Here is a 15,225-nt window from a genome sequence, read left to right on the forward strand (position 1 = left end):
TCTATTCTGTCTAAATTTTGGTTCTTGCCCACCTGGACACCTTGGAACTAACATGCAACTGAAGGTGAGAAAGATTTGACTAGTAACTCACGTCCTGGGGCACTGTCTGCAGTGTGGAGTATTTCATAAGGAGTGGGGAAGGGCCTGAGATGAGCTCAGGTCTCTGGCTAGAATTTTTAAATTTACCAAGTGCTGACCTAGGATGTGGTTACTGACTGACTCTCTGACCTCACTTCCTAGCTCTGTGCTTCAGTTTCCACCTTCTGTAAGGTGGGGGTAACCATACTGGCCCTGGTCCCAGAAGCTTGAGGCTTACCTAAGGTTTGCGAAGTACCCTTGAGGTCCTCCGGTGAAAGAAGCTTTATACATAGGAAGTGATTTTTATGAGAGAGCAAAACTTGACATAGTAAAGCTGCGTGAGCGGATAGGGGGCAATCATTTTTTTTCTTGAAAAATCAGAGTAGTTAAAGGTTAAACCACACGTTGCAAAACAAATAACCGTTTTTTGTAACGTGACTCAATAAGTCTGGTTCGGGCAGGTCTGAGCATGGCGGTTTCAGCGAGGGAAAAACTCCACCAGAGCCTCAGACCCCAAGATGGTGCATTCGTGACGCAGGTGCCACCATATCTGATGAGTGACAGTTTCGTTCCACGCAGGCACTTCCTCTGAATGGTTCAGAGAACTCTGGCAAGGCGTTTGAGTCTCGCAAATGGGGCCGGTATCCGACTATTACTCTGGTAGTTGGCTAAAAACCTAGGAATCCCCCCGCCGCCCCCGCGCGCACTTCACAATTTCAGAGAAGTCGACTGCAAAGCAGAATACTACTCTAGCTCCAGTCTAAAAGGGAACCCAGGAATCCTGACTTGCAGTCCCTCGCTGTACCCATCAGACCACACTCTTCCCTGTGGTGCATCTCTCCATCGGCGGTAATGGCACGTTCCAGTTCCTTAGCGGTGCCCTGTTTGCGCCCCCTCATCTCGGGAACGGGCTTCCCTTTCCTGCCGAGCGTTCGGCAAAGGTCAAAGCGTGGCTTAGTGGTTAGAGCAGGAGGCCTGGGAGTCAGGCCTCCCAAGAACTGTTCCTAGCTCCGCTGCTGACTTGCTGCATAACCTCGGGGCCTTTGGTTTTTTTTCAGCTATGACACGGGGAGGCAGCTTGTCACTAACATGCTTAGTGGGCGTCTGGTCCAAAGTACTGTTAGCTGCCGTGGTGGTACGCTCAGCCCCTCTGCTTCAGAGCACAGGGCTTGTCAGGCGGCGTGTCGAGCATTGTGATGGTTACGGCTTACCTAGAACTCGTGTAAAAGGCCTTTGAAGGGTTTCAGGGAAGCTCCACGCTCCCTAGAACGTCTTCGTAGGAAAAGGCCTGCTCTTTGCGGAACTGCTCCCTCCTGGGCAGTAGGGGGCCAAAATCATCCTCTGGCGGGACTTAATAAATAGCTTCTGTGGCCACTACACCAGCAGTGCAGGATCTGGGCAGCTTCCAGACTCCTCTGACATCAAACACTTGCGATCTCTCGGCTGAGAGGAACGAGCAGCTAGGGGCCCGTGCCCCACGCGTATGGGGATAAAAGATTGTGAGCATTGCTGCTAAGAGGGAATGAGTCGCAGAAGGCGTATTACATTCACCTGCAGGATTCACATCCACAAACTCCACCTCTGGCCCATCTTCCCTTCTCCTCCCATGAGCTGCCCCCTTCTCCCTTCCCTTTTCGTTCCATTGAGCGTATTCCTGCCTGCCGAACCCCCCTCCCCAAATGGAGCTCATGTGACGTTTGCCGCCATCCCATGGATTGCTCTGCTTGGGTTTGTATCCCCCTTTGTGCTGCCTGTGTCGATGAAGTTCTTCCGGGCAAGAACCGTCCCCTGCTCTGTTTGTACAATGCCTAGCAAAATGCAGCTCCATCCTTGCCTGCTCCCCGACACCAGGATTCATCATAATACAGCCAATTGTCTTAAAACAATGCAAAAGTGCTTCCCCGTCCTCAGCACAGACTGCAACAGCTGCTCAGGGGTTGGGGTATCTAGGATGGCTGTCACGATTATATCTGCAAATCTGTCTGCCTCTTGAAGTACTCAGCTAAAAGTTCCATACTAATTCATCAGTGCAACCTGCTGTATGCCCGGCTAGTGTGGCCCAAAACGTTTAATGGCTCTGCTGTGTCTGTCGACCCTCATGGAGCAGAACCGAGTGGCCGAACCTGAGATAACCATCAGCCATCAATGGGAAAATTAGCAGAGGTGAGCGTGTTGCCCTGGACCCATCCCTAAGCACTTCTCTTACCAGTGCTTTCGGAGCCCACAGGCTCTCGGCAGCAATCAGTCACCAGTCAAAAACAGCCGACCGTTCTGCAGTGAGCTGCAACAGGCCCGGCGCGGGTGTGCTGAGAGATGTAACGAAGCATTGGGGATTTCCAGCAGGGCTCCAGCAGCATTTTTAAATATTGCCCTGGCTTCCAGGTCCAATCCTGCAGACCAGCCACACTTATGCGAGAGGGGCAGGACAGTGTGGCTGGCCAGCTGTTAGAGAACAAAGCGCGCACCGGTAAAGGACGGGTCAGAGGAGGCTGGTGTCCTGAATCAGCACTCCACAAGCTCAAACCTTCCCCTCCCCTTTCAAAATCCAGGAGCGTCTGACGCCTTGTTGCTGGGTGAAGACTGCTTGGGAGGAGAGAAACCTTCAACAAAAGGAAGTGAGAGCCACTGGAACATACTCAGTAACATTGTGTTTGGGATGATGTGAAGGAGCCTGGTTAGATCAGGAGCTTGGGGGGCAGGACTCCTGGGTTCTGATCCTGGCTCTGGAAAGGCCATTCGCCCAATGATTAGAGCCAGGTGAGTGGCCTGGGTGAGGTCCTGACTCTTCTTGGATTGCTGCAGTCTTCAGTGAGACATCTTAGCTGTGTTGGACCTGATCTGTAAAGAAGGGATCGAGCTTGCCTGCCTCCTACGAGGACTAGGCCAGGCATACTGGCGTGTTCGTTTATTTTGGAGGAAACATCTCATCAGCTCTTGGTTCAAAACAGCATCATTTTAAATCTGACACGTACGTGAGACACTAACTGGTGCATTGGATAAACTTAGTAGTTATTTTATAAAAGCTGTTACGGACTAAAATGTAGAGGAGGAGAAATATGTGAAGGGTCCGTTTGGAGTCTGCAAGAAGGGCCTGACCGATTTGGTGCCCAGCTCAGACGTGCTGTGGCATCAAACGCCAAGAGGTGCTTCGATTACTCAGTGACCTTGCACATCAGTATCCACTCCTTAGCAAATCCGCCTGCTCTGTGTCTGTCTGCTTCGGTCCCAGCCATGGTATGCCCTTAACCCAGCACGTGGCTGGCCCGCACGTAGCTGTGACAGCTTCCGGGTAATATCTGGGTTTCTGTGTAATGTCTGTTTTGATGGCCAGGATCTGTTTTTTCATTTTTTCCAGTCTCCTCCCCCACAGTCGGCAAGCCCTACAAATGCAACTACTGCGGCCGGAGCTACAAGCAGCAGAGCACGCTGGAGGAGCACAAGGAGCGCTGTCACAGCTATCTGCAGAGTCTGAACACTGAACCGCGGCCGCTGGCCGGCCAGCCAGGTCAGTACTTTGTCCAGTAACCGGCGAGTGACTAGCTAGTCCCAGGCACCCTCTGGGACATCTAGTGCTTAGAGCAGGGGAGAGAGTCAGGACTTCTAGCTTCTCTTCCTGGCTGCAGAAGGGCATGTGGCCTAGCGGTTAGAGTAGAAAATGGGGAGTGTGGACTCCGGGGTTCTGTTCCCAGCTCCACCACTGACTCTAGATTAGGAACCATTGGGACACGTCACCTCCCATTTCTTTAATGGGATAATGGCTCTTGGAAGCGGGAGGGCGTAATTAATTGAGGTTTATTTAAATCAAAATGCTCTAGGGACCCTGGGATGGACAGTGCTACGCGTGCACAAATTCTTAATATTGCGGCCCAAGTAAGTGCAAAGTATTCCCTCGTTATGAACATCCCCTTGCCCAGAGCCTGTCATTTGGTGAAGTTGATCGTTTGGAGCATAACCTTACATCCTTTTATAAATAATTCTATAAGGAGAAAACACCTTAAAGCATTTCCCAGTAACAAACAGAACTTTACTGTGCAGAACCATGCTCTAGCCTCTCTTTGCATCAGGGGATGGATCACTTGATGATTACCCTGGTCTGCTCATTCCCTCTGAGGCACCTGGCATTGGCCACTGTTGGAAGACAGGACACTGGGCTAGACAGACCATTGCTCTGACCCAGTGTGGCCCTTCCTGGGCTCTGTTACAGCAGATGCTCAGTAAGCAAAGAATTGAACCTTACAAAGCAGGAGTCTTGCGAACGACTGGAAAATCTCCAAACTGATCCACGCCAAACTAACTGTGCTCTGAAATCTAACAGCCTCCAGCAGTGTGTAAAGCACCTCCAGCTCCCAAAATGGCCCCTCTGTGGTCAGGAGATCATTCTGCATCCAGACCACGTTGGGCCAAAACGGAATCTGTGCACGTCTTCCTTTGCACACCAGTTCCCCGTACGCCAACCTGCCCCACGGGACAGGCCTGGCGTTGTGGGTGTGTGTCTCACACGCTTTTCTGTGCGTCTCCATCAGCTCTGTGGAACTGAAACTTGTGCTCAGCTCGTACGAGCGGGCTAGTTTCAACATCTGCACCTTGGTTCAAAGGAAAAGTCAACCCTAAAGATCATAAAGACCCGCCCTGCTAGCGAAGTCTAACCTGGCTGACGGGCTGTCGAAGGGGGGCAGCCAGCTTATGGTAAAGCTTTCTTTTTGCAGACCTCCAGGACCTGCTCCGTGGCTCTCCCCAGCCAGGGCAGGGTAATCCCCTGGAGAGAGGGCAGATCTGATGCTGCACTGAATGTTAGCTACAAGGCCAGTTTGTCTGAGATTCTATCAGCCTCTTTGTAGTTCCAATTTTCTGTACCATCGTTATTGTTCCTAGGCTGCCAGAGACATAGGTGGTACTTCACAGCCACAGGAAGGGCAGGGCTCTGCTGAGGCCTTTACAATCCAAATTAAACACAACACCAAGTGTCAGTCGGATGCCACATTGGGACCCGGCACTCTGGGGAGGCCAGGCAGGGAAGGCAAGTTGAGGAGCAGCACATGCCCTTTCTTCCCCAACAGCCTGCAGCCACCCGTGCTGTCGGAGCACTGTCCACGTACACTCGGGGGGCAGTAGCAGGGCTCTGGCTCTTTGCCCAGAAAGCCCTGCTTGGGAGTGGGTCTCCCTGCGGGGCAAGGGGGGAGTTGTAGAACCAAGTGCCATGCCAGTCCGGTGAGGGCATAGTCAGTAAGTAACGCTTTAACTGGCTCATCTCAGCCCCCGAGTAGCAAAGGTGAGAGAGACAGATTGCCGGCAGGGGTGGAGACGCCTCTCCTGCCACAAAGCCCTTCTCTAGCGCCGTTGCTGGGCAGAGAGTCCCTTCCCCAGAGCGGTTACGGTGCCGCACAGCCATGGCCAAGCGGGGCAGGCTGCTCAGGCAAAGGAGCGTGTGGTGGGTGGCTGGTGGTGCCGTCGGAGGACTGAGCCGTGAAAGAAGTGGGTAAGCATTTGGCTTGCAGACTGAGCCAGAGGCAGTGGATAAAAGGAGAGGTGTGACCATGTGCCCCACTCTTCACCTGCCCTGCCTTCAGCTTGGGGAGTGGAAGCGACCTCCCCGGTCCTGTTCACCCCTCCCGCATCGGGTATTGGCTGAGTGGGTTTCCCTTGTCTTGGCAGGCGATGAGATGCGAGACCTGGAGATGGTGCCGGATTCTCTGCTTCACCCCTCGTCCGATCGGCCGACGTTTATCGACCGGCTGGCGAACAGCCTCACCAAACGGAAACGCTCCACACCTCAGAAATTTGTGGGTAAGGGGCTCCCCTTTGCTTCCCGGGAAGAGCAGAGGGAGAGGTGAGGGTGGGTTGGCAGCAGTTCCTTGGCCCTACGTGTAGGAACTGACCGCTTCTACGGGGCCCCCTCTGAATGAGCTTACGGCCCTGTACATACAAATGCCACTGACCTTACCCAGCGCCTTTCATCCTGCAGGCCCCCAAAGTCCTGTATAGACAGGGATCCTTCCACCCCCCCTCCCCCCGAAATGCAGCCCCCTCGGGGGTGGGGCAACATGGCACCTGTTCTGCACTGGGACCACAGCGGTGTTCAGAAGGGGGCAGCGTAGAACTGTTCCTCCATTCGAAACCGCCGGAGGCGTTTGGGAGGAGGGGGTGTAATTCCAAGGGCTGACCAGGGACCTTCACTGGGAAGCCTGTGCCCCCCAGCAGCACTGGACCACGCTGAGACACTGCAGTCAGCGTGTGTGCACAGCAGGGCCCTGATCGTACTGTAAAAGCGGAGAGCACCCCCTGCTGAGCCACCCTTCCCTCCACACACAGCTCCCCCTGGCCCCATCCTGGGGCAGTAGGGTTGGTACTGATCCAGAGGGAGGAGTACTAGTCACTGCCAAGGCCCAGGCCCGTGTGGGTTGCAGTGTGAAGGGATCACAGGTTGAGCCGTGCAGAGCGGAGCTCGTCTCTAGACGAAGACCCTCTGCGGAGTGTGTGGGGCTTGCCCTGGGTTCTGACCCCTTGCTCCTTGCCCCCAGGGGAGAAGCAGATGCGGTTCAACCTCTCCGACCTCCCCTTCGATGTGAACTCCAGCTTCGAGAAGGATGTGGAGCTGGTGGCCGCCCACCACCCCATCGACCCCAGTTACGGCAGCTCGCTGTCGTTTGTGGGGGCCGAGCACCTACGCCCCCTCCGCCTCCCCTCCACAAACTGCATCTCGGAGATCACACCTGTAATCAGCTCCGTCTACACCCAGATCCAGCCCATCCCGGGCCGGCTGGAAATCCCGGGGAGCCGAGAAGCTGCTGAAGGCCACGAGGACATTCCTGAGGGGGCGCAGATTGTGTACCGGGGGCGCGATCAGGGCGTGTCACCCAGCAACGGCTGCCAGGATTCCACAGACACTGAGAGCAACCACGAAGAGAGGACCTTGCAGCTGCCGGTGGGGAACTGCACCAGCAGTCGGCAGAGCCCAGCCTATGCCAAAGAGGACCCCAAGCTGCAGGAGGGCACCCCCGCTGCCCGAGCAACACCCAGCTCAGCCAAAGACATCCTGCGTGTGGTGAACGAGGAGGGGGAGCAGGTGAAAGCCTTCAAGTGCGAGCACTGCCGGATCCTCTTCCTGGACCACGTGATGTTCACCATCCACATGGGCTGCCATGGCTTCAGAGACCCTTTCGAGTGCAACATCTGTGGCTACCACAGCCAGGATCGGTACGAATTCTCCTCCCATATAGTGCGGGGGGAGCACAAAGTGTAGGCTAACTCAATCCTGCCCCTTCGCCCTGATCTCCCCATGACTCCTCCCCCTGGCTCTAGCTCCGCCCCCTCCCATTGGGCATGGACCTGTTTTTCTTTTATACTCCTTTGCACTGACTTTGGCTACAAAATATTTAAAAAAAAAAAATCACGAGGGGAGCTCTTAACGATTTGCCTTTTTATAAACGGAGTTATTTAAATATTGTTAACGGATTTTTTACATTCTTTGTGCTTTTCCTGGTCCTCCCTTAGTTATTTATTAAGCTTTTTATTTCTTTATAACTCTCTCCCTAAAGCTCTTTGAATTTTTGTCAGAGACTTGATCTACTTCTCTCTCTGCCGAGAGGAGCACATAAACCTCAAGCACACGTCGACGTAACACGCACTCGCGTGCACACGCGTCTTACGGTTTAAGCCTCTCGCCCCTGCCCCTTCCTTCTAACTCTTTTCAGTTTCAGTCCTGGCCACCGTCGGGCGACGAGAATCTCGGAGTCAGTGCTAAAGTCAAGAGAACTCCCCTGGCCAGGAAAGCCACGAGCGAGCCACAGGGGTCCGTAGGGTGACCGTGCCCCAAGCTTTAATGGGTGATCTCTCTGTGGCATGAAACTGCCTGGAACGCAGAATGGTGCCCTCTGTCCCCAAGGCGGCTGTTCGACAGCTTCGTGGTGCAGGCTCCTGTAGGCAGCCCTCACAGTGCCACCTGTTTGAAGGAAGGTGGAGCTGAGCAGGACGTTTGCCAGGGCTGCGACGCTCGTGGCTTTTAAGTACAAACTCGGCCTCAGATCAGAGGTAGGAGGGTAAAGACTTGGACGGTCTGGGTGGGATCCAGCTGTGCCTGTGATGAGATGAAAGTACGTTAGCCGGGAGGATAGCAAGCGTCTTTGAGTGGCGGCTTTGTTCTCCCCTGCTGGGATCTACTGGCGTGTTCAGCCCACTCCGCTCCCAGAGAGCTGAGGAGAACCTGGCTGAATTACTTCTTCCTTGTCACACCTGTGTCTTGAATAGCCTTGTAAGTGTGAGTACGAAACAGGTGTAGGCCTCCGTCCTGGATTGGGCACCTGTCACTGACCCCCGCTCCCCCAAAGCACTTTGCTTCCTTTAGCAAGCATAGCAATGACCCCTCCGTCTGCTGAGCACTGGAGACCTGGACCTGATCCCAGGAGGACTTTGGTGGTGTCACCTAGTGAACTGTTGTCAGGGTCAGGCTGGGGACAGTATCCAGGGAAGGAAGGTCGGTCGCTAAACAGGTCAGCCCCTAGGAACCCTAATCCCGTCGCTTCATTCTGTGCTGCATGGTTGAAGTTTCTTCCTTTTCAGCAGCTTTCCCCAGGGGTCGCTGTTGGGCACTTTGCCATCTGATTCCGTAGCTTCCCCGGGAGTGCGTATCTGGCTCTTATTTGCACAGAGGAATTGGGTCAGTTGCATAGGCCCTAAAGAGCTGCACTTTCAATGTGAAAGCTTGTTGTTGAGTTGGTTTGGGGTCGTTTGGTCCCACAAATAGTTGTGACGCTGCGTGGCACAGCAGAGGGATGTGGAAATTGCGTCTCTAGCACGTCTGCGTAAGCAGAGTGTGTCTTTAGAGTGATGTTAAGTGTGGGGGGGGAGGGAGGGGATTTGCTGCATCAGAGAAGTGGCTTCTGTTGAGAGTTGCATCTGCTCCAGCAGGCTGCTAACTACTGGTACGTGCTCAAGCCTCCTGAGCGAGGGAATTGTCCAGGATCTTGCTCAGTTACTGTAGGGAAACATCCAAGAAATGGGGAAAGGTGACTGCTAGCTTCTGGGACGTGCAAAACCAGCAGGAGCTGTGGGGCTGTGGGTTCTGCTGTCGCTTCCCAGAGTAAGAGGATGAGCAGGAAATCATGGCAGTGGAAGGCCCCAAAATAATGAGGGGGAGGTCCCCAGAATCCTAGAACTAGCTGTGATCCCCGTGAGAGGGATTTGAAAACAGTCCGTTCAGTCCGCGGACAAAGAGTGGGAGGGATGCAATGATGGGCAGTTGGTAGCCAATGGCCGGGCTTTCACCTGCTCCAGAGAGGAGGCAGAGAAACATGCAGCACCCACGATTATTTTATTTTTATAGAGAAAAAAACCTCCACCTCCCCTGCAACTGGGATCCTGATGGTACTTGCACTTTGAAGGGGCGTGAGAGTTACACCAGGCCACAGTGCACAAAAGGGGTAGGAGACTGTGCATTCCCCTTCCCTGCCATAAATTGGTCAGTAGGCCACAGTGTCGATTAACCCCACTGCTCTGTCTTGGATAACGCTGCCCATCGGAAACAGATGAGTCGCGGGGTGGGGGAGGACCCCAGAGCCTGACTGTGTTCCAGTGGCCATAACTTAGGGGCGTGAGAGGAGGGAACCCTGCTTTATACCAAGGCCCACGATGCATAAAAATAATCACTCAACAGCAGCCCAACAAACTGCTCCCTTGAGGTTTAAACCAAAGGCTTGTTCTTTTTCTACTAAAACAAACAGAACCACCTCACAAGTTGCAACACTCGTTGCTCTTTATTTTCTTCTTCTTGCTTTTCTGTTGACGGTGTTTGTGTATCCAGATGTGAAACGAAACCGCAGAGCCGTTTTTCTTTGCAGAAGCCCGTTGACGGCACAGACCGGCTTGGGCAGAAGGGCCTGTCATGTCTGATGCGATGTTTCGAATTCATTCGAGGAGGTTAGGAAAGTTCCCTAGAAGACATTCTCCACACACCCCCTTTCCAGTTTATAAATATAACCGTTGTGGTGCAAACTCACTTATTCCTTTCTGGTCTCTTCTCCAGAGCCAGTGGTGGTGGCTCAGAAAGCATTTTGTACTAGTTTCCACCAAAGCATATTGAGCCCTGGCAGACCACAAGAAAACAGACCATAAAATCCTAGCATTCTGATTACCATCTTCCAGCTGAAGTGCGAAATAAAGCCTGATTGTATCAGTCATTCTGGAGCGTGGCCAAAGTTAGATTGAGACTAAAATTTTGCCTAAAATTGAGCACTGACCTCCACATTTGGACTGGGATTTTTCAAAAGGCACCCAACTCTCATTGACTTTCATTGGGAATTGGGCACTTCATTTCCTCAAGCATCTGTGAAAACCCCAATCCTTAAGCTTCTAAAATAAGTGGTCTGATTATTTTTGTATTTCTTTTATTTGGAATTGGAGAGCACCCACAGCTGCTGTTGAAGACCAAGAGATCTGTAAGTGCTAGCACCTTTGAGCATAAAGCTACTTATTCAGGGGCTGACGTGTAGATTTAGGAGCCTGATGTCATCCTTGTTTGAACATGTTGACCTCATACTTTATACCTCTCAAGAGGTGGGATTCCTGAGCTGCCGATGGGGGTTTTAAACTCTAGTGGTTCTTGGGCTAGCATCTGCTTTGAACAGAACTGAAGTGAGAAGCAAGATGTTAATCAGAATGACGTGATTCCGTTACTTCAGAGCATTCAGTTCTAGGCCTAGTGATTTGAGAGAGCCAACCTTTTCAAAGTCACTGCCTTAGCAGTTCTTTTTCAGCACTGGTCCAATCCTCAAAATACCAGGATCTGGAGTTCAATCCCTTTTCATAAATATGCTCAGAAATAATTTCTCTTGCCATATGATCTGACTGCAGAAATCTCCATCTAGGTACGGCATGAATACGAAAACCAGGCAGGCCCCTTGCGGCAATTTACACAGGGCTGTGCTATGCCTTTAAGACTTTCTGGATGTTAGGGATAGCACTTGTTAAATTGGCAAGGAACTGCTGGTTTTCCACAAGGTAGCAATAAAAGGCAAAATGGATTGATTGTGTGCAATTTTTGAGAAGTGTTCTCCAACGGAGCCCCAAACTGTCGGTTCTCACGCAGAAACGATGCACTTTCCCTGCTGCTTGTCTGCAGCTGAGCTGGCAGAGAGAGAAGGAAACAAGCATCATGTAAAGTGGTCTTCTCTGAGCAAAACTGGAAACGAAGCGGAGAGCGAGACGTGGGTCTCCTTTTCTGACTGTCATTTGGTAAACTCCGTCATGGAAAGCCAGTGCCCGGGTTGGCTGCCGTTTGGGGGATTTTTAAAGCACGGTTGTGGTCTGAAAAGCAGACTTGTAAAGGTGACATTATTGCTACTGTGTGTGCTCTCTCCGATTCACTTTGAAAAATCCACCTTTTGACTTGCAAAGGCAACTTCTGTGCCACCAACCATCTCCCACTCAGTCTGAAAAACCGGCTGGCTTAGTTCTACCTCCAGCCTCTAAAGTCCACAGGTGGACCAGCGCTGCTGACCGTTGATGCACACGGCAGGACATAATCACCCTTCGGGTGCTCAGTTGGCTCCTGCAGGGCTCACAGAAGTAAAAACTCCTTTGCCCAGATCAGATCTGCTCAGCTTCCCTGACAGCCAAGGAGCTAAATGAAAATGTCCGTTTTATAGTCACTTTCGGACCACAACCGCTGCACTGTCCTATTGTTGATTTAGTACGAAATTCAGTTAAGCTCAACCTGACTGTTATCCCCAGTAGACTGTGAATAAGTATGAAGAGCCCCACAACCACGGCCCCCATGCCTCCCATTCCCCTCTTCAAAAGGTAAAACCAACACACTATTGGGGGGGGGTGTTTTTTAAACAAAGGGAAAGGGAAGTTCTGAACTTTATAAACACCTTTTTTCCGCATCTTTTTTCTTTTACCTGTAAAAAGAGTCTAAAACAAATGTAGGAATTTTGTAAAACTCCAGGTTGCTTTACTTGTGTAAATATATATATATATATATATATATATATATATATTTTTAATCAGATGTATGAACAACAAAAAATATGATGTGCAATACCCCAACCCTCTTCCAGCACCAACAACTCCTCCTTCCTTTCTAATGACTTTTCATTTGTATATCGTTAATGGATTTGCTGTTGTCTTCGGGTTTTTTTCCCTTTTTTGTGAGGTTAGACTCGCTTTTCAACAGAACTCTTACCGCAAAAGCTTTTTGTATCTGTAATATATTGTAAGTAAATATTTGTGTAATGGAGATATACTACTGTAAGTTTTGTACTGTACTGGCTGAAGGTCTGTTATAAATAAACATGAGTAATTTAATGCCCCAGGCCTCTTCCTGCTCAAACGTCATGACTTCTGTAGCCCAAAGATCTCCCCATCCTCAGGAACACCTCACAAACATGGCACAATCCTCCCAACCCACTGTGCCAGAGGGAAACGGTTTCCCCCGTCTGTAACAGGGATAATGAGGCACAGAGAAACTCTGGCTTGCCCAAGGCTAGCAGAGTCCCCAGCACAGTGTCTTAGTTACAAGACTAAAGCTGGCTGGAGAATGACTATTCCAGTTTGTGAGAAGTTCCAAGGGTTTAATTTTTTTTCATTTTGTGTTGGAGCGAAACCAAAACCTTTCAAAAGTCCCTCCCTCCCCCCTTCCCCTGCTAAATGGAATTGTCTCAAAATACCCTTCTTTGGATCGAGACATTCGGGTTTTCAGTTCAGGGGTCTCTCTTTGGAAGCGACTGATGAGTGGACCTCAGAAGCCTTCCGATCAAAATGATCCAGCTCTGCAAATGTTTCAGCTTCGAAACAGCGTTTTTCCATGAGAAACCATTCCATGGACACTGTTCCAACCGGCTCCGCTAAGGACTTGTCCGCAGGGAAACTGACTAGTGGGCGGAATTATTTGGGAATCATTGTTCTGCTCTGGTTCTGTTGGTCAGTTCCCTGTATGACAAGCCCTGTGAGAGCAGAGAGGGAGCACGTCTGCATGCGCATGTGTATGCACATTGGAACAGAACAGTTGCCAAGTTGAAAAGCAAAGAATCCTTTGTCACTTCTTTCTCATTGTGCCTTGGTTATTGTTACCCCAGCCTTGCTGCTTGCCTGCCTAAGAGCTGCACCATAATAGCTCACAGATAGGGAGACGTCATGACAAACAATTAATGTGTTTGCCTTGAATGGCACTCGAGTAACCTTGCTCACAGCTGTATTTTTATTTTGTTGTTGATTTGAGGCTGCCAGGGAAAGACGGGGGCTGTGTCTGTTACAGCTACAATTTAAAAGGGGGAAGGGGAGAGGACCCTCTTTGGGGAAGGAAGGAAGGAATTGAAACAGCTGAACCTGAGAAAGGCAACATGCTGGGGAAGGATGCCAGATTGATGGCCTTGGACGTGAGTCCTGATAACCGGTACAGCCTGATTCACAGCAGCTGATTCTGTTACTTCATTCCTGAAGAGGAAAGAGGTTTGTGGGAGAGAGCCCTATAACTCCCTTATGAGCTTCTGGTATTGTGGGGTCCTGCAGAGTCCTAACTGGCACACAGTGTAAGTTACAGCAGCCTTGGGGCTGCTCTAACTAGTGCTCTACATCCCACTGATCCTTGTGGCCTCTGGGTATTCAAGAATAGCTGTAACTGCATTCTCCAACCATGCCCCAATCCACCCCCTCCGCTAGGAGCAGGGGCAGCTCCAGAACTCTCTCCACAAGCTGGAGGTCCTTTAAGGCAGGAGCAATTATCGGGGTGGTGGGCATTTCTGCCTATTTTAAGACCTCTTGACACTGTCAGAGCATCTTAAAGGGGCTGGAGAGTAAATGAGAACAGGGCCTAATTGCTTTACCGCTCAGCCCAGCCCAGCCATGCAGGGCCATCTCTAGGGCGAAGAGGGAAATTTGGCCACCACGGCCTCATCAGTCTTCAGCCTCTCTTCTCAGGTTGCCAGCAGGGGTCCAACTGCAAGGGGTATATCTGTAATATGGACACCAGTTCACCGGGGCCTGGATATTCAGACTAGAACCCGCCAGTCCTCTCAGCCTGGAGGGTCGCTGAGCCAGACTAGTGTGGATTCCATCCTCTTCCTTCCCCGCTCCTTTCCACAGCCGTGAAACAGGTCTCCATTCCCGGAGCGGCTCTGAATAGAGGCCAGACCAGACCAGGGTGCATCTCTGACCTCTGCTGAAAGCAGGGAGCTAGAATCGGAACAGGAGCCCCAGAGGGGAGGGAGGCTCTGGGAGATGAACCTCTCTTCCCGATGGAGTCCCCTGGGATTCCAGCTGAGGTCCTAGGAATGTCGTTCTGCAGTGTAGCTGAGCCAGAGGCAGGTGGTACCTGGAAAGGCCTCACCTCGCCTCCCCAGAGCGCTCTCCTTCGAGACGAGTTTCCGTGCTGTTACCAGGACCAATTCCGCATTCTAGACTCCAAACTCATACAACCCCCTTGACGTGAATGGAACAGCAACTTCCTCCCCACTTCTGAATTCGGCTCCATCTCTGGAAGGTCACTCTGGGTCACACACCTTGTGGGTGTGTCTATATGGCGGCTGGCCCTGCTCAACTGCCCCGGGCTCAGGCTGTGGGGATAAAGTAGTGCAGTGTAGATATTCAGGCTTGGACTGTGAGTCCCCGCAACGGGGAAGGGTCTCGGCCCGGGCCCCAGCCCGAATGTCTACGCTGCCATATTTAGCCCTGGAGCCTGACCCCTGAGAGTCCCAGTCAATTGACCTGGTCTTTGAGACTCGGAGCCGTGGGTTTTTCGTTGCAGTGTAGACGTGGAACCTGGGCTCCGCTCCCTGCTGTGCGCGTGTGATGGGGGCAGGTTATTTCCCCTCTCGGTGCTCGTTTCTTCATTGCTACTTCCCAGGCCACTTGTGAGGCCAGTACCTAGGAAGTTAATTCTGTCCGATGGGGAGTGCTTATAGCCGCCATTGTTCTAGGTGCTGTACAAACACCAGGACCTCCAGAGCTCACGGTCGAAAGAGACCAGACGAATGGCAGCCCAGACAGCAGACGCGACCTGTAGAGTCAAACAGCAGGTCAGTCGCAGAGTGTCAGAGGCCAGGTTTTCTGATTTCTGCTCGAGTGCCCCATTCACTAGCCTGCAGTACAGTGAGGGTGTGTTGGAAACCCACAGAGAGGGGCTAACAGGGCTGTGCCAGAGGTCTTCCACTCAGT

General features: G+C 51.8%; 1 protein-coding gene across 13 annotated transcripts in view; it reads left to right on the forward strand.

Moving 5' to 3' along the window:
* The window catches only part of IKZF4 (IKAROS family zinc finger 4), a 50,737-nt gene extending 38,359 nt beyond the window's left edge, over positions 1-12,378 (forward strand). For 11 of the 13 annotated variants that reach the window (XM_075121831.1, XM_048831735.2, XM_048831739.2 and 8 more), the window contains 3 exons: positions 3,434-3,583; positions 5,731-5,862; positions 6,597-12,378. In XM_075121831.1, coding sequence (XP_074977932.1) covers positions 3,434-3,583; positions 5,731-5,862; positions 6,597-7,318 — 1,004 coding nt within the window. In that variant the 3' untranslated portion in view covers positions 7,319-12,378. The remainder of the gene's footprint in view (positions 1-3,433; positions 3,584-5,730; positions 5,863-6,596) is intronic. The other 2 variants (XM_075121832.1, XM_075121834.1) reach the window with 1 other exon arrangement.
* The last annotated feature ends 2,847 nt before the right edge of the window (positions 12,379-15,225 follow it).

This window comes from Caretta caretta, chromosome 20 (genome assembly GCF_965140235.1).
Source record: "Caretta caretta isolate rCarCar2 chromosome 20, rCarCar1.hap1, whole genome shotgun sequence".
NCBI classification, from domain to species: domain Eukaryota; kingdom Metazoa; phylum Chordata; order Testudines; family Cheloniidae; genus Caretta; species Caretta caretta.